This window comes from Corvus moneduloides, chromosome 2, assembly GCF_009650955.1.
Source record: "Corvus moneduloides isolate bCorMon1 chromosome 2, bCorMon1.pri, whole genome shotgun sequence".
Classification (NCBI taxonomy): domain Eukaryota; kingdom Metazoa; phylum Chordata; class Aves; order Passeriformes; family Corvidae; genus Corvus; species Corvus moneduloides.
In genome coordinates this window covers 21,408,153-21,425,989 of record NC_045477.1, presented here as the reverse complement: position 1 = coordinate 21,425,989, position 17,837 = coordinate 21,408,153, and the positions used below count along the sequence as shown (strand labels likewise).

Here is a 17,837-nt window from a genome sequence, read left to right as displayed (position 1 = left end):
AGTCAGCACTTAAAGCTCTAGGAGAAAGTACAGTTTGGATCAGCTTTGTTTCATGGCCACACTAGGTTCTTGAACAATAGGGCCCAGTTAAACCCAGTACAATAAATCAGCTGTTATATGCAGCATGCATATATGCAAATTTGTGAACTTCTCCATTACCCATTGAGAGTTTCATTTTTATAAGAAAAAAAAAGCCAGCTGATTTATACCACTGGCTTGCAAAATTTTCTTCAGTCGTGTTGGCCCATGAATACTGCAGTTGGACTCTAGAGTGTGGGATTTAAATTTATCCAGAGGACCTGTTTCCTAGAAGGAAATACTTCCCTGGAACCTATGTGGTGGTCAGCTCACTTCTATGGAGATATTTTAAGTATGGGGTCTAGATTTCCCAGTGTTGTGAGCTTTGGTTAAATATCACAGAAAGGGTGGCCTGTAAGATGATAAATAGAAGTTTGCCTATATCAACAGAGAAAAGGAGCAGAGAATCCGTCTTCAAGGCTGTCCAGGCCACCTCTCTGCTGTCCTACACAGTTGTACCACTCAGACCCCTGAAACACTACTACAGCAACCTAAGGTATAACGTGCTTCCATAGGAATAAGAGTGTTCCACATTCTTCTTGGAGCTTTCAGAACCACCAGGCATTCCCTTTCTCATCCTACGGCACTAGCAAAATCCTCATCTGATAGCTCAACTGATCTGTTATCTCCGACTGCTGGGGAAGAGACATTTCAAAGCCTCTCCAAATGAAAAAAATATCTCCTCAGGAAAATATTTTAAAACTAGAAATTCACGCCCTGATTTTATGAAATTCAAGTTTGTGTTAACACACTATGTTAATGACACCTTTAATTGCTAGAAATATGTAAGTGACCATAAATATCATCATGTAGGGAAGGCAACAGAATGCTGAACCAAATGAAAAAAACCACTCACAGTAGGGACTACATTGTCAAGCTCATGGATGGTATCACCTGCAGGAGTCTCAACGGAGATCTCATGAGGGGGAGGAACATTGGCAGCTGCATCTGAAAGAGAAAAGTATTATTTTGTTTGAGTTTTTTTTTCTATATACCCATGGTCATGTAGATACACACAGAAGCAGTTCAGCAAGCATAAACCAATAGTAAAATTTGATTCCTATTCCCATCATCACAACAGCAACAGCAGAGAAGACACCTTAAGAGCCTGAGGAAAAGTATCACATACATTAATCAATATAAAATTATAACATTCTGCCTAAGCAGATGTATTTTTGGAAACATGAACTTAAGTGCAATAAAAAGGGCACAGAACTAATTTTTCAAGTAGGATTTTCACGATTCATAAAATAACAAATTGTCAGCAGTTAACACGATCTCCAGATTACAAACAACATTACAGAGATGAAAAAATCCAGAGCTTTTTTCTGAAATCCAAACACATTCATTTCTCAATTTTCTGATAATTCAAAATCAGCCTTAACAGCAGTTAGATTAAAACTGACCTCTCAGTGTGGTGACATCAGCATCCAAAGGTGGAATAGGAGTCCCACTAGATAAAAATAAAATCAGAAATTGAAGCTGGATGTGGTAAGATAAATGCAGTCATTTTTGCTATTTCCTTGATTCTGATGCTACACCAAGAAGCACATGTGCAAAAGAAATTTTTCATGGTACTATTTTGCTCATAACTTCATAAAAATTAGGCTTTTTTCAGTTATATTTTGCAACTTAGATTTTGGGTCACTTGCTCCATACAGCACATCATGTGCCTCTCTGGGTTGCTAACCCTCTTATATCCCAAATGACACGGAGTCCCACACTAAAATACATTTTGCCTTCTAGCAGTTCCGTAAAGAAAGCAAATGCAGAGAAATAAAACACAAAGAAAACTGGTAATACCCTATAAACCACTCCGTTTTTTACAAGACCCAGTGCACTAAAACACTGTAAATGCACTGAAATCACTGCAAGAAGATGGGTTCTTTTCTGCATTAATTTTATTCTGCTTGTTTGGAAATCTTCAAAACACATCAGTTTCAAAATCCAGTTATGGGATTCACACGCATATATAAAACAACTCTGGGTCAAATGCGAAAAACATTTCAGAAAAACAATCAGATGAAGACCATCAGCCTGAAGAAAAACTAGCAGTTTTGACACAACTCTTAAAATAAACCCAAGAGGCTTGGAATCCATTCTGTAAGCCTGGAGCAACTGTCAAGTTACCAAGAGTGGGAGACATGCTCTGACAGAAACGAATCTTTCCTGAATGAAGGAAAAATTATTTTTCTAGTTTGTAAGACTGGAAGTTTAAGTGCTGGAGAGAAACTGAACTTGAAAATTACTGAAGTTCATTGTATTGAGATATTCCTCTCACTTCTAAAGGATCTCCTTTTTTTATTGGTGGTCATACTTGTGCCACTAAGCACTCATTACAGCAAGTCTTCACTCTAATATATGCAATGTCAGCCATGGTTCCTGGCCTTGAAAGGTTTGATTTTTGATTCACATACTCTATGTCTGGTTTTGCAGTCTATCCTCAAGTAAAACTCTACTCAAAGGTGATGGATATTTTGCCTCCCTCAGGGTGTATAGTCAGTCTTTGTATCACTCCAAAAAAGGCTTCCTGCACCAGGAGACTACCAGATTCACAGCTACATACTACAGATACCAGAGCATCAGCATACGATCAAAGAGACCATAGTTTCACTGAGTTAATGTCTGAAACACTTTCTCCCTCTGCCGCTCACAGACACAAGACTTATGTGCCAATAAACAGACCTGAAGGCAAACCTGCTGAACTTTCTATTTAAGTCAAGGATTTTTTTCACCCATCGTTTCCCAGGAGGCACAGTCTAATCCTCCATGTAACGATTAACTATACCAAAATGTAGTTCAGGGAATGTTAAACTGACAGGGTGAGATCTCCACAATAAATCTAAAATATAAACAAAAAATAAAAACCTCCACATGAACCAATCAGAAAGTACTTATTCAAGAGTTTAAACAGTATGTGGCAGGGCATATCACCCCTCTCGCACCACAGGTGGCCAGTGCAGATAGGAGAGATAACCCAGGCGGGCAAGGCCCAGCAGGTATCATCTCCTGGTGCCAAAAGGTCTGCCAGCTTAACAGATGTGGGAAGAGATAAAAAAACACAGGTGACCAAAAGGCCTGTTCTACACTATAAAAGTACTACAGATTGTCACAGAGGCAGAAGTCTCAGACTCCCTGGGAATGTGCGAGACTATTTCTTCCCGAAATTTGGATGCAACTTTGTGGTTACTTTTCTGGACATTGAGGGAAAGAATTTCGATGTGTGCTCCATCAGAAATTGGATGGTAAGAAACATTGGATCCTAAATTATATTATTTCTTTGCTAGCAGTAAAATTAATGGTACTTTTAACCCCACATGTATAATACTAGTTGTCCTCTTTTTGTCTTATTCCTGTGTAGTAATAGTCTGGTTTAAATCTTTAAATCTTGGTTAGTTTTGTGTCTATTAAATAAATAATTCATTCTATAATAGACTGAATCAACAATTATTAAAGAACTTGCAAATGAGAGTGGGTCTTGGGGTGTTGGCCACCTCAAAAAAGCTACTGCCTGCCACCAGAGGCCTGAGCAAAAGGCAGGGACTTATTTAAACCCACAATCCATTCAATCCATTCATAACACAGTATGTTCATGAACTTTCTTGCACAAATAAAATCAATGAGCTCCATGCAAGCTTTGAAATGCAGTTGTGTCTGCTTCCATCTCATGGACACCAGTACCTGTTTTCAGCCAGCACAGCGCAAGATAATGCTCTGCCAATTCTTTGACAAACTCAGTAAATCTTGGAACCATTTCCAAGACTGGAAAATTTTACTTAAGAGTATGATTTAGACAAGATAGCCTCTCTTAAGGATATTTTCTTAAGAATGCTGGTCATGTTTTAGAGGGATTTCGTTTCCTTACTTGTTTATCATCCTAGAACTGCAATAAAAACTATTGCTTAATTATTAATTGGTCTGATGAAATATTTTCCAATTAAGTTCACCTAACTTCAAGATGTGTCTTTTACCAGTTTCAATAGGAAGTAGATTACATCTATACCAGAGTGTGACCAAATCACAGCATTAGTAAATAAAGCATTTTAGCGCATCATGTCTAATGTTCAGAAGCAAGCATGACTCTACTTTTCAGGAGAGGTGAGTCAGTCTGGAATTTTATTTCTTAAAAACTGTTCAGTGTAAATAGGGTCAGAATAAAAACCTCAACAAAAGCAAAGCAATCAACAGTAAAAACTGTGCTACAGGATTTTTAATGTCCTGTTCAGTTCAAACCTATTTATAGCCATTAGCTGACTCTCGTATCAACCCCCTTTTCTATCAAAGGGGACAATAAGAAACATGATTTGCAGTGGTAAGCTCTGATTCCAACCTGGGACTCACACGACTCCATCCAGCTGCCCACAGGTTGGTGCCCAGAATACTTTGAGGGGCCTCCAGGCACTCCTGACCTCCAGCTACTGCCCCGCAAGGCACAGGTCACCCACGGATCCCACATCGTCCCTGCCAGCCTTCTACACACACGTGCTGCAACTGAGGGCATCTCAAAAGGACTAAAATTACTATCTGACCGACTGAGCACCCAGTTCTGAGCTGGGTTAGCCATGGCCAAGGGCCAAACACCCACCCAGCCACTCTCATTCCCTCTGTCTCCATGAGACAGGGGAGAAAATAAGACGAAAAGCTTCTGGGTTGAAATAAATCCAGGAAGATCTCTCTCCCCAATTACCTCCATGGGCAAATCAAACTTAGCTTAGGGAAAACTAATTTATTGCATATTTTAGTATGTTTGGGTAGTGAGAAGCAGACAAACATTAAAACACCGCTTACCCTTCACCTTTTCCCAGGCCCAGCTTCATTCCTGACTCCTCTACCCAGGGCACACTCTGCAGGGGCAGCAGCTCCTTCAGGAAAGGTCTGCCTGCTCCAGTCTGAGCCCTCCCTTGGCTGCAGGGAATACACGCTTTGCCACGGGGCGGTGCCTTTGGCCTTGGCATTCCCCATGCCACTGTTTCTCATGCTTTTTGTTCCCTCCTCCTCTCCCTGTGCCGTGTTTTTGCCCTTTCTCACACAGGCTTTCCCTGGGCTGCCACTGCCACGAGTGTAGGGCTCAGCCCTGCCCGTCAAAGCCATCTGGAGGCACCTCAGGGCAGACCCAGCCCCAGCACCACAGGGAGCCCCTGCTGCCACCACCTTGGGCACCCACCCAAGGACAGCTGTGTTTACCATTGTGTCCATGAGATCAGCTTTAACTAAGTTGCTTGAGTTTTTAAAGGAAAAATCCTCAAAGAAGACAAGAAAACCCAAACAAAATGCTGTGTTATAAATCACACTTTCAAAAGAGGAGTAGCTTGCAAATGGAAAGGCCTAATATCTTTCTCAGGTTCTACTTCTAGATCAGATAACTGGTTATAGACACATCAAAGTGAGGTTCTTCAAGTTGCAAAAGTCCCAGAGGACTTTCTGTGTCACTGAGTCCAAGAAATGACAGTTCTCCAACAGGGCACTTCTGTCACAAACGTCACCTTAGGCACCGGTTTAGCCACACAGTGACAACCACAGCCCAAGCCAGGCCTTGGGGCAGCTGTGACAGTGCTGAAAGGTGAGGTGAGAGTAAGGCCAGTGTCAAGGTGAGAGTTAAGGTTGTGGAGCAAACCCATCTCCTTAAGCAGCAACTGACCCCACTCTTTGCCAAGGCCAGGTAATATATTCTTACTGGCACTGAGGGGATTTTAAACAAAAGCCCTCAGGAGCTAACCAATTTTCTGACAGAATTCCAGTGCACAACTGGCTGAAAATTAAAAACCAAGTGCTTAAACACCACCTACTAAAACCCTAATCAATCTAACCAAACAAGACCAGTCAAGCACAAAATTTGGCCAAACGATCAGCTATCACTTTTTTCCAAGAGGATAAAAATTTTGTTTTAAGAATGCTATGCTCTAACCAAAGTCACCTTATGTGCAACACTGGTTTTTCATTACTTTACCAGAGTGGTGAGGTTTGCTTTCTTTTTGCACGTGTTTCTTTTAGCCTTCTACTTCCCCATAACATTTTAGTGTTTCAAATGCCCACTTTATTGATCACCTAAAAAAGCAGCAATTGTACTGGACACCTCTAAGGAAGTTACTCAAAATGCACATGGCAATGCATATACTGAATTATCTGAACACATCACTTTTCAATGTAAACACAGATTCAAATTCCTGTTTACTTGCATCACTTAAAATACACGGGATTTTTTATGGTTTTGCCCCAGGATTAATCCAGGACCTACACTTGATTTTTAACTCTACCTGCACAAGCACACCACTTGAGGTGGAGGGACTGTATTCCAACAAGATTTTAGTGTGAATTTGAGACACAGACATATGAAATGTAATTTCTAATGTCCTACCTGCATGAGTGATTCCCTGGATCATCTTGGCTGAGCAGTAAGCAAAACATAAAAACATACACATATGTATGGAAAGGCAGGAAGGAATACAGACAAGCAGATGTCTAAGCACCAGAACGAACAACACTGCACTTGTGTTTCCTTGGCAGAAACAACCAGTTTCAGATCACACAGCTCTGTTAGACACCAGGATCTAGGCAGGTGTAAGACAAGATCCATAAGGGCCTAGGAAGCTGATCTGAAGCAAACAGTGCTTATGGACAGCCTATACATATTAGTACAGCAATCGCAGCTCACAAATACAGCCCATATTCCCCTTTTTTTCAAGGCCCATGGTACGTACTTCTGTGTGACATCTGTCATGTCAGGAGAAGGCTTGACAGGTTCCAGTCCACCAAAGCATAAAGAGAGTTCCACTGACTCATAGGCCCAAACTGGTTCTTTATGTGCAGCCATACTGTGTTATTAAGGAGAAGCAACAGCCTGGACCTGTCAAATGGGCCATCACAGTAATACCATTTCACAGCTCCCCATGAAATTCTATGAAGGTGTTAGTTAGATTTTTCTCTACATTTCTCCTCAAGGTTTAAGACAAACCCAACTACGTGGTTGAAGAAAGTAACATCTTCAGATTTGTACATGTTCGGAACATCCACCAGTTTATCTAATATTTATAAGATTATTGGTCAGTTTGAATGTTCTAAAGTCTAACTGGCTATGTCAAGCATGTCTTTTTCTTGAATAATATTACTTCAATTCTCATATTGCACAAAGGAGAGAAAATTTTATCATCTGATTTTATAATTTTTAAATATTTTAATCACACAGCCTTGAACTAACTAAGCACACAATTTAAGAAGCATTTTTATGCAATTTCAGAATGCAAGGCAAAGCTTCGTATTCAGATTCTCTTCCTTTTAAATTTTACATGCATTTATCTTAATTTTCATTTAGGCAGTTCTTGAATTTTCATCTCTTTTGCTTCTAGTTAGAGCAGGACAACCCTTTCATATTTGCTACCAGACAGTAGGGAGCACAAAAGAAAATATACAACTGAAAAAGGAGCAGTGTGGAACTCCTCACATTTGGTAAAGCTGTGCAGATGATAAAAAAATTTCCGAAATGAGCAATATCACTGCCAAGTCCACAAGCAAACTATAAAGAATCTAAGGCACATTTCTATGTCACTGCAGACAGAACTGCTGAGCTGGTGAAATGAGCCCAGTGCAGAAGACAAACTCTTATTCTTTCATGAAGCACATTTAGATCAATAGTACAAAACCTGAATTGATACACGAACCATTGCTGCCACTGCTGATAAAGTATGGATTCTAGATTTGCCCATGTATTTCAAGGCAGAGAACATGGACAGAACACAGGAGGTCTGGACATGATTTACTACAATTAATTTCGGTGAGTACAGAATCAGCAAGTACCATCAGAAAGGACACATGCCTCTACATATTTCATTTTACATTAATAAATGCTTCTGAAGAAATGAAGAAGTAGTGTGTTATACTCATCCTTTTCAACTATCCTCCTGTCCTCTTTCTTTTCCTCAGTATGCTATTGTGCATACAGCATTCAAGCAAGGCTATGACCTAATAGCTCTGTTTTTCTGCTTCAACAATTTTGTGCTCCTCCTTTGCTCTCAGCTGATTCTCAAGATCTGGCTTTTGACCCCCCAGGAATTAGACAAAGGACTGTCCTGTTGTAAAGAGACAGATTCCAATATTAAGAGACAGAACATTTTTATGTGAAGTGCCAGTGGCCTACTGAATAAAGCAATCAGTAAAAGTCTTTAGCTGATGTAGTGCTCTGACACTTCCAACTGGGGCAAAAACTCTACAATTTCCACTGCGCTGCTCTGTACACAACTGGATTGTGTCCCATATATTGCTTTTCCTTTTGAGGTTTTCTCCTTGGTGGTACTTAGTTTAATCCCTCAGTTCCTTAAAAGGCCAGGGTAGCACTTAGCCTACGTGAATGCACGCTCTAAACCTTACGGGAACAAACTCTCATCCTGCTGTTACATCACTGCCAGTAATGCCGGATTGGGAGTTATTCCCGGAACTGAACTACAGGAGTACAAGGCACCTTTCAATAGGCTACATTAAAGCTATCCCAGCATTTAACTAGATGAAATCAGCTTTTTCCAGCTAGAGAGAGACACCATATTGGCATCTAGGCAGGATTACATGAGTTGTATTAAACTATTCAAGTCACAGCTTCAATTCTATAGTGGTTTATAGCTTTCAGCACAATTTTGGTTTGATTTAGAAAGTTATAATGATGAACAGATATCAAGGGATTGTCTTCCGTTCCAGATCAACCTCAAATTAAGAGCTCATTTCATAGAAATTTTTTTTTTCACAGAAGAAAGAGATTTGTCAAAGCTTATGGGAGAGTTTCTTGTGTGGGGGCTGTGCTCTAGAACCTATGGCAAAATTTCTTATTCTTATCAGTGGGAAAACAGACCAAGAAATATGCCCAGTGCCAGGCCTCCAAAGTGAAATGGCTGGTTCTGCACCGTCATCAGAGGCATTGGATCTCACCACAGGACAAGTCAGAGACTCCTGCTAGATCCTCACTTCAAGGCACCGCCTGGAGAAGCCTGTCCTTCCCTGGCAGAGTCAGAATCTCACCTGAACATCTCATCTAGATACCCTGGATATCTAGATATTTAGGACAGTCCTGCCATCCCTCAAGACCAGAACAGCTGTTCGTTCTGACACAGATGGCACAGCTGGGTGACAAGTCAGCTGCGTTCAGATCCCAGCATTGCCCTGCACTGGACCAGCCTCTCTCTGCACATGTGGGTCAGCAGGTGAGGGCAGCAATGCCCAGGAGATGGTAGAACTGCACTCACTTCTCCTTTCTGCAGGAAGGACTTGACACTGGATTTACCACCCTGTGCCTTAGAGCTGATGGTGGTCCTGGGTTGGGTACATATGCTGACTTCTTACAGAATATTTTTAGAAGAACATTTATTCTAATCTTTACTGGGAGGTCTGGTTATTTTTTCAGGGAATAACACTGGCTGTTGGCAGTATTGAGATGGCTGACTTGCTCCTCTTGGGGGAAGACATCTGGAGTTAGATGAGACATCTTCTACCCATGACAGAAAATCACAGCTTTGCTTTTTGTAGGACTCTGGCTTACAAACTTCACATCTTAAACCATGAATGCTCTAAGATGTCCAGAAGGCTCTTAGAGTAAGTTTGGATTTTATAATAATGGCAAAATTATTTCTACTCATTTCTTCCTGATGTTCTATTACCCAGAATAAGTCTACCTGTTTCTGTCACTGCTTCAGTCCTGTATCACTCTCTTTATTATAAAACACTGCCATTTCCAAGCACAAGACAAACAACAAATTATAGAGGAAAAGATACAGTAAACCTAAAGTTTAAACTGATGGCAATAACAAAGATCCCACCCTAAAGCTATAAACAGTCTGAAGCAATAAATACTGAAATAAAAGCAGTGTATTTTTGAGACAGATGCAGCACAGCCCCACAGTGAACTGAATTTGGTAAAGTTTCCCAATAGTCTACTGCAACCCCTTTAATATTGCCACAAAACACTTCATAAGATGGTTTTTTGACAAGTACAACATTAATCACTCTGATCCAGCTTTCGAGCAACAGTTGGGCTTTTTGCACTGTTCCTTTGCTCAGCCCAGTGCATGCAGACTCTAGGTTCATTAGCGTTGACTCCAATGCCTCTCATGCATTTCTACATTTACTAGATTTCCTGAATGATCACACAGAGGGATGCAGTAGGTTTCCAAACAAACTTCTTCAGAACACATGTACACTGTCTAGCTGACTTGGAAGCTTCAGGGAGTGCTCTTGTCAAAGGAGCACTCAGCTCCACAGGACAGAGAGGCAGCAACATTTTAGGAATCATTTTTGCCATTATCAGTTCACATTATTACTTTTAATAAATGCTGTGGTTATGACATCACTATGAGGATACCTAATTTGGGACATTGGGGGCTTTCCTAAGAAGTCTGTTAAATGATTACTCTTCCCAGAATTTTAATTACTCGTATTTATCATAGCTTTATGTGGCCTTTAAAGCAGGGAATTGAACCTGTCAGTTTTTCACAGGAGTTCAGCATCAGATTATTTGCGTTTGAATTACCCTAAAAATAACAGTTTAGAGGAAGTTCTGAGTAGCAATAATAATAATAATAATGATTTGAACTTGTTTTTCAGTTCAATAAAAGACACGAAGATAACAGGTCAAGTTCAGGTTTGCTTTGGTACAAAGAAGCCACAAACCAGACTAGTTTTCAGTTTTATTGCCTTGTTAAAAGTATGAGGAGCCCAAGCAACCAATTCCCTTGTAACTGTGTTTCTCTTGAAATTCTTTAAAAACAGCATTTCAAAATATTCCATTTCCTTATTGTTTTAGTGATGATAACCAGGACTACCTGAAAGCTTTTGGGAAAGGTGTTCAAGACAACCAGAACACTAACACAAGTAACTATGGACACATCTCTTTCCCAAAACAGATTTCCCTCATAAAACCTCTTCAGGTAAATAGCCTGTGTCTGTGCCTGGCAGCCTGACAGCCAAGAAGGTGATGACACACTTAAGCAGAAGTACAAGCCTCAGACTGGCTGAGATATTTTGAGCATGCCAACCATGCCAGGACAGAGGTTCACATGCAAGAACCACCGGATTTCTCCACCAAACTTTTCTGTATGTCCTTTTGAACAAAGATGAATCTTGTTCATCTTCAGTGCACAAATCAATGCCAGCAGCAGCAAGAACCAGAGAATCTACCTATCAGAAGCCTTTTGAAAGGGAAAATTACTTACCCACATGACCAATCAGTGCAGGAACTGACAAGAAAAAGAGAGAAAAGGTTACAAAATGTCTTGGCCTGTTATCTCCAGAGAGAATAAAACACAAGGAGAATACAGATACTCACCTCCCCATTGCCTCCTTTGTATAGGACAGTTTCTGGAAAGCAAACAAACAAATCCAAAATATATTTGAGTAATATAAGGTGAAAGAAATTGAAATGCAGTTTATATCACTTTATTTCCTTCTGTATGCTGAAATAATTCTATTCTCTGTACTGTCATTTGTTAAGTTCAAAATTTATTAACAAAGTCCCTGCTGAAGAGGAAATACATTTGACATTGTCAAAATACAACTGAAACTCAACGTCAGACAGTGTAAAGAGCATTAGGTTTGTTAGAGTTGCTCTATATTTCTGCATTTCCTGTAGTGTTCTGCAGGTACAACAATCTCCCACCTTAGAGGAGGCCAACAAGAAAAACCTTTTAAGGAAGCAGTCTTCAGAAATTCAGTACTACTTCTGCTACTTGTCTATATATTTAAAACCACTGTTTGAAAGTAAAGTTACAGCTTAAAGTACCATAGCATGATTAATCTGATGGCTTTGTTTATGGTTATACAAGTGGCAGGGATGATGTTTTTTCATGTGCAATTCTTTTTCAAAAAGACTAAGAAGGGCCACACAGTTCACATTTTTTCCTCAAAGTTCTCATGGTACTAGTGCCATTAGTTCTTGAGGAGAGTCAGAGAAGGCTCTGTGAGGAATACTACAAGAAGTGGAGGAGGTCCTGAGCAGTTTGCAGCATGACAGCTGCTGAGAAATAATGCTGTATCCTGCTGCTGTACCAATGTAAAGACAGTATCAAATACTTACAGAAAATTATTGTCCATCCACAAAATTTCTGCTTCTCTGCTTTAGAGGGGCAAAAAGGGATGGTTTGGTGGACTGCTTATTGGGCTGGCTTTCTTTATGTAATCAATGCAGGTATATTTTTCAGTAAAAACAACACAAAGTGGATCAACTCAGGTATCACCTTTGAAATTAAATTACAATTAGCTTTAAACATACTATTTCCACTTTGCAAGCTCCTCTGAAGAACAGCCATTTATATTCAGTGACCTAAGGATGGTCACTCTAAGCTATCCTGATGCTTCTTGTGAAAGAGGGTTGAAAAGGCAAAAGAGACTTTTTGAGCAGGTTGGCCTGCTCATTCTCTTCACCTGTGTTTCTAGGAAAGTGTAGAAACTCAGCTGTTATTGATTTGGGCCATGTCAGTGACTACCCTTCTCTTCTTTGTAGGACACATGGACATTACGGTCACAGCTAGAATGGCAGACAGCTTGGATATCAGCCTGAGCAGGGCTTGCCAAAATACTAATTTCAGTCAGTTTACTTTTCAGCATGTTCTTTGACCAGCATTTCTTGTACAACTCCATTTAATGAAGCATTTGGAGATCCTTTAGTATGAAAAACTAAGACACAGCAAGACTAGTTTTAAGTGACAAAGAAACCAGGTAGTCTACAGTGAAAACTAACTTGAGGCCACTAAGGCTGTGTTGGACTTTGGGTAGTTTTTTTAAGGTGTCATTATGCTGGTCTGTACAGTGCCTGTATATTCAGCTCTGACCACTTCCTAGAGCAAAGGAATAGGGGCGCCCCAGTGGGGGTTGCCTGGGCCAAAACTCTATTGCAGGGCAGTCTGAGGAGCTGGTGGCTCCCAAGTTCCCTGAGTCTGGGTCCCTGGAATTAACCAATATGCCTTGCTTTTTCCAAGTCATCTATTCAACAAATTATAATGAGAACTTATAAGAACCAAACCTGAAATGTCAAATTATTATTTAATGGCCAAAGCCTAGAATAAGAAACCCTACACAATCTCCACACCCACATTTTTAATAAGGCATCAAATTACTAAGTTCTCATCCAATTTCATAGTAAACTAGCACCCCCTATTGCTAAACTAGCATGGTCTGCAATAGTTTGTAGTGTGACTGTCTTCCTCTCTCTCAAATGTTTAATTTGCTTTCCAGCCTGGGGTGGGCAAGCGATGATATATTTGAACTCCATGGCAAACATCAACTTTCCCCCCTAATTAGAAGCCAAGGGCTCTAGAGTTCTAATAGTGGCTTCTTTAATCACTTAGGACAGAATAGCCTTTGCCAAAACACCTCACCTCTCTGACTCAGTTCCTTTATTCAGATGGAGATAGAAATTTACCTACTGCACATGGACCTGCAAAGATTGTTTAACGTCTTTAGCTTTTGAATACTTGAACCAAGACCTTCCCTGACATCATTGTTGTACCAATTCTTCTAGTGCTGGGAGCTGAGTTTTGTGTTAGTTGCTGTAGTGCTCCCCTTTCTCAACAGTTACTTTTACATAATGCAAAGTTATTGTGCATTACTACAAATGTGTTAAACACAGGCTACCGCAATACCACAAATCACATATGCTACCAACCAGAGGAGCTTCTGTCAACTCATGAGCTTGCAGAAAAGCAATTATAGGACATTCTTGCCTGATCCTAAGAGACTATCATTATGCATAGAAGACAAAGCATCCTGAGGGTAATCCCAGGCAGGAAAAAAAGACAGAGGAGATGCCAAGGAGATCTGAAATAATCCCATATTAATTTAATCCCATCTGTGTAGTACTGTACCAAGCATATTTGATTTAACCCACCTATACACATCATTTACAACAGGAAAGTGATACAACTGGAAATGGTTCTCTATCTGCCTATACTGATTCCCCACCATGGTGCGTGGCAGAGCTCCCTTGAAGACAAGGCCACAGCACTGGGCACAATTCAAGGAAATGGATGGCAATGTCCAGAATTGAAGCCATAGAGAAAGGCCAGAATAGGAAGCAGTGCTTTGAGGCACATCCCTGGCAGGTAAGGTAAAAATACAGTCTACAGTGAGTAAGAGGAGAGATAGCAGGAGCAGCTTAGTGGAACAGATATTGTTTCAACTAGGTGCAACTTGAAATGAAGGCTAGAGATATCTATATCTATATCTAGATATATATAGATATAGATATATATGGCAAAGGTGGAGGGGTTTTCTTTTTAAGCTAGAGGAGGCTAAAACTTGTAATGCAAAGAATGAAAGTCAATAGGAGAACAGCAAGTGCGTGGATAAGAAAAAGGGTGAAGGAAATCTGACATGGCTCAAAGGAGGGCAATTGAAAAATGTTTTTTTGCATCCATACGAGGGGATGGGGGATGTGAAAGAGCAGATGTGATCTGGATTTTTCCAGATTGAGAAGAAACAAAAGGAGGTGTTCTGTGCAAAGAAAAAAACGTAAAGTGTGGTTAGGACATTTAAGTAAACAGAGAAAGGCAATGGTTAGCAAGGAAGGTCACAGAAAAGGGGAAGAGGAGAGACAGCAGAAGAGGACTTCCACAGGAACCTGAGGAAGACAAAATAATCTGCTTCTGTGAGGTATTCAAACTACAGCACTGGGAGTAAGTGGTTCCAAGTAATTCATATCATTGGGATGCTACATCCCACTTTCAAACAGAGCTTTTAGAATTCAGGCAGAATCATTTATTGTACATTGCTAAGTACCCATTTCAGCGTACTAAGAAGGTGTTTTGTTACACTACCCATTCAGACATCCTCGGGCAGGTTTGCCTTCTGCCCTTTTACACTGATCTCTCACTGAGCAGTTCGTGCTGCAAACACACTGAAGCAAATAGAGCTGCTCAGGGGCTGGAAAGTCAATACTTTATAAAAGTACTGCGGAGTCAACACCATTGAAGGGTTTGTATCTTGTCCCAGGAACTTTTCAAGTTGCCTTTCGATAGGTTAGCACCTCCCATCACAGTCTTGGGGATTCCTGGGGAAATTGTCTGCCTTTTGATTCTCAGGCAAAGCTCTGCTACAGATTCCTTTCCACGCTAAGTCTCAGCTTAACTCTTGGCTCTCAGACCCACCAGAGTGGGCAGGGCACAAATTTCCCTCTCACCAGCAACCAAAAAAAATCCCACAGACCTGCTTCCTTTGGAAAGGATTCATAACCTAATTCCTGTTGTCCCATCCCATCTGCCCAACACTCTCAGATATGCTTAGTAATGGACATGGGATTGTATGGGAGCCCTCAGCAGGTATGGCTGAGTATCTGCTCAGCAGATTAAGTTACATGGGTTCTTTTAATGCTTCATTTCTCATAACAGCTTTTCCCAACGTCTTGGCATTGTAGATTGTCATCAGACCTGTAAGGAACAACGTCTCCTTAAAACTTTATTTTCTGAAATTTGATTGAAATCTGGAGAAATAGAAATTGTGACATGCATTACATGCCCACACTGGAAATGCAGGATGCAGACAAAACTTTACACTGAAAGCCCTGAAGTATCAGGCTTTAAGCTGCTTTTTGCTATGGACTTGGGAAGGAGATACAGCCTAGAAAGATGAGGGTCTACCTACCTTCAAATTCAAATTAGAGACTCTTGGCCAAACCTAAATTTCCTGAATTCTCCAGGATTGGTAAAACATCAAGTTTCAGGATTTTTATGAATTAAAAATGGCCCCAATATAACTGACCAAAAGAACAATGCCAAAGTCATGCAAGTCAGAAGGCATCTTTGCTTGTTTTAACTGCTTTGATGAACAGAAAGGTCACAACAATTATCTCAGCCTACCATGACTTAACAAGACGTGTGGCAATTACACAGGGAAGTAGGACCATCAGGAGTTTAGGTTCTCTCTACCCATCAAGGAATAGTATCAGACCTCTTCCAAGATATCCACCAAACTGATAATTCACACAGTCTAGATCCTGCAGGCCTTCCCAGTGGCAGGTACTGCTGAGCTGTACTTCATCCTCACACGGGAAGCAGCAGACAGAAACCAGGGTTAAGCAGCGGGCATGGCACTGACTCATGTCTCCTGCTCCAGAAGGAAGCTTCCTCCTCAGAATGATCTACATTTCCCCTGTTTACTAAGGTCTTTTCTCCCATTTGGAAATAAGGGGTCTGAGACTGCCACAAATAACAAATGGCTGAAGAATCACGGAGTTCAGAGATCCTCGTGTGCCAGCAGGAACTTGACAACTGCACAGAAATACCAAATATATTCTACATTTTGACTGTCACTTTTTTGTTCTGCAGTCATTCTACTTGCTTTGCTAAATAAAATATATTCTGTTTGATAAGGGTATTAAACAAGAGGCTGTAAAATTGCTCTTAGTAATCACCCAAGAAAACCACTGACATGTTTCTTTCCCCACAGCCAAAGGCCACCTGCAAAATGTCAGCCTGTGTGACAGCGACATTCTATAATAAAGTTTCCATTACAAACCAGCAGAAGTTCAACATGCACTTCTGTTCTATTTACTTGTTTTCTGTTGTACTATGTCAGGCTAAAGAAAAAAATTCAAAGTAAAAAAATTTGAAACATGACTTAGTAACAGGGTTTCTTTTTAATATATTCCATAGGAAGGAATTGTATTTTTTCCCTCCTCTTCTAATTGCGATACATTTATGGATTCTATTCATAACAAGATCTGATACTGGGTTTAATTATGTGAGCATTTATACTTCTAGTCAATTTGAATTCACCTGAGTTTCCATTAAAGAATGGAAGCAATCAAGGTATTGGCAAGGTGGCTACAGGGTGAAAGACACTCACCAGTATCTTTCAACAGAAGCTCAGTGATTGCAGTATATTCTGCAAGTTGTGGGTTTATGGCTCTGGGTTTTTTAAAGTACCACAGACTGCACAAAGATGTGCTTGACTGTAGATCTCCTTTTTTTAAACCTCTTGAAGATATCTTTATTCTTACTACCACTCCATATTTTTCACACCCGTGGTTCTTTTAGCTTTATTCCTCCACACTTAAATGTTCAGTGCGGCATCTTCTGATGCAACTTGTGCAAAAGGCTACTTGCAGGACAACAGTGTCAAAACAGTTCAACCAACTGCTCCAAAACTGCTGCATTATTTCAGTAATTTATAAAGCCAAAAAGTGTGCCCAGCAGCTATGTGGGTATCTAACAAAGTATACCATATGCCAGCTGTAAATTCTCCTATGAACAAACAGGTTGTGGTGCTTTGGCAGCAGTGCTTCAATCTCATGGCAAGTTACCCCTTGTTCTTGGGAAACCAGTATTAAATTTGCTTGCATTTCTCCTCACTTGGATTTTCCAAAAATTGCCTAGCACAAGTGGGAACATGGCCAAAATCACAGGGCAGAGTCAGGGCAAATTTGGCAATACTGGAATTCCAAACATACTTGTCTCAAATTGCAGAATGGGATGAATGAGGACATTCTATGGAGCATGGTTTTACTCCCCACTGAAATACAGCTACACAGTAAGGAACACAAACCAAATTAATTTGTAGGAAGGAAGGTTTACATGAAGATTTATACTGAAAAAACCCCACCCTATGGACTGGAATTACCTTCTCCATTTGCATTTCCATCAGGAATTGAAAAGAGAGGTTAACAATCTCACACTTTGTAAATCTACTTAATATCCAAAGACATTAGTTCGGATAGTGTTCTTCCTATGTAAAGTACTGTCAGTTAACATAAATTAAAATGGAAAATTCAAGGGGGAAAAAAAAAGGATATTTAA

At 40.3% G+C, this 17,837-nt stretch overlaps 1 protein-coding gene across 7 annotated transcripts in view; it reads right to left on the bottom strand.

The window, feature by feature from the left end:
* IMPG2 (interphotoreceptor matrix proteoglycan 2) overlaps window positions 1–17,837 on the bottom strand; it is a 54,002-nt gene that overhangs the window by 20,740 nt on the left and 15,425 nt on the right. For 5 of the 7 annotated variants that reach the window (XR_004238094.1, XM_032098388.1, XM_032098390.1 and 2 more), the window contains exons 4-8: window positions 11,378–11,409; window positions 11,265–11,288; window positions 6,434–6,463; window positions 1,485–1,531; window positions 935–1,026 (exon numbers count right to left, since the gene is read on the bottom strand). Coding sequence is in view for 6 of the 7 variants with exons in the window: in XM_032098388.1 (XP_031954279.1) it covers window positions 935–1,026; window positions 1,485–1,531; window positions 6,434–6,463; window positions 11,265–11,288; window positions 11,378–11,409 (225 nt within the window). In the remaining variant the exon portion in view is untranslated. Of the gene's footprint in view, window positions 1–934; window positions 1,027–1,484; window positions 1,532–4,866; window positions 4,958–6,433; window positions 6,464–11,264; window positions 11,289–11,377; window positions 11,410–17,837 lie in introns of those variants that run through there. The other 2 variants (XM_032098391.1, XM_032098393.1) reach the window with 2 other exon arrangements.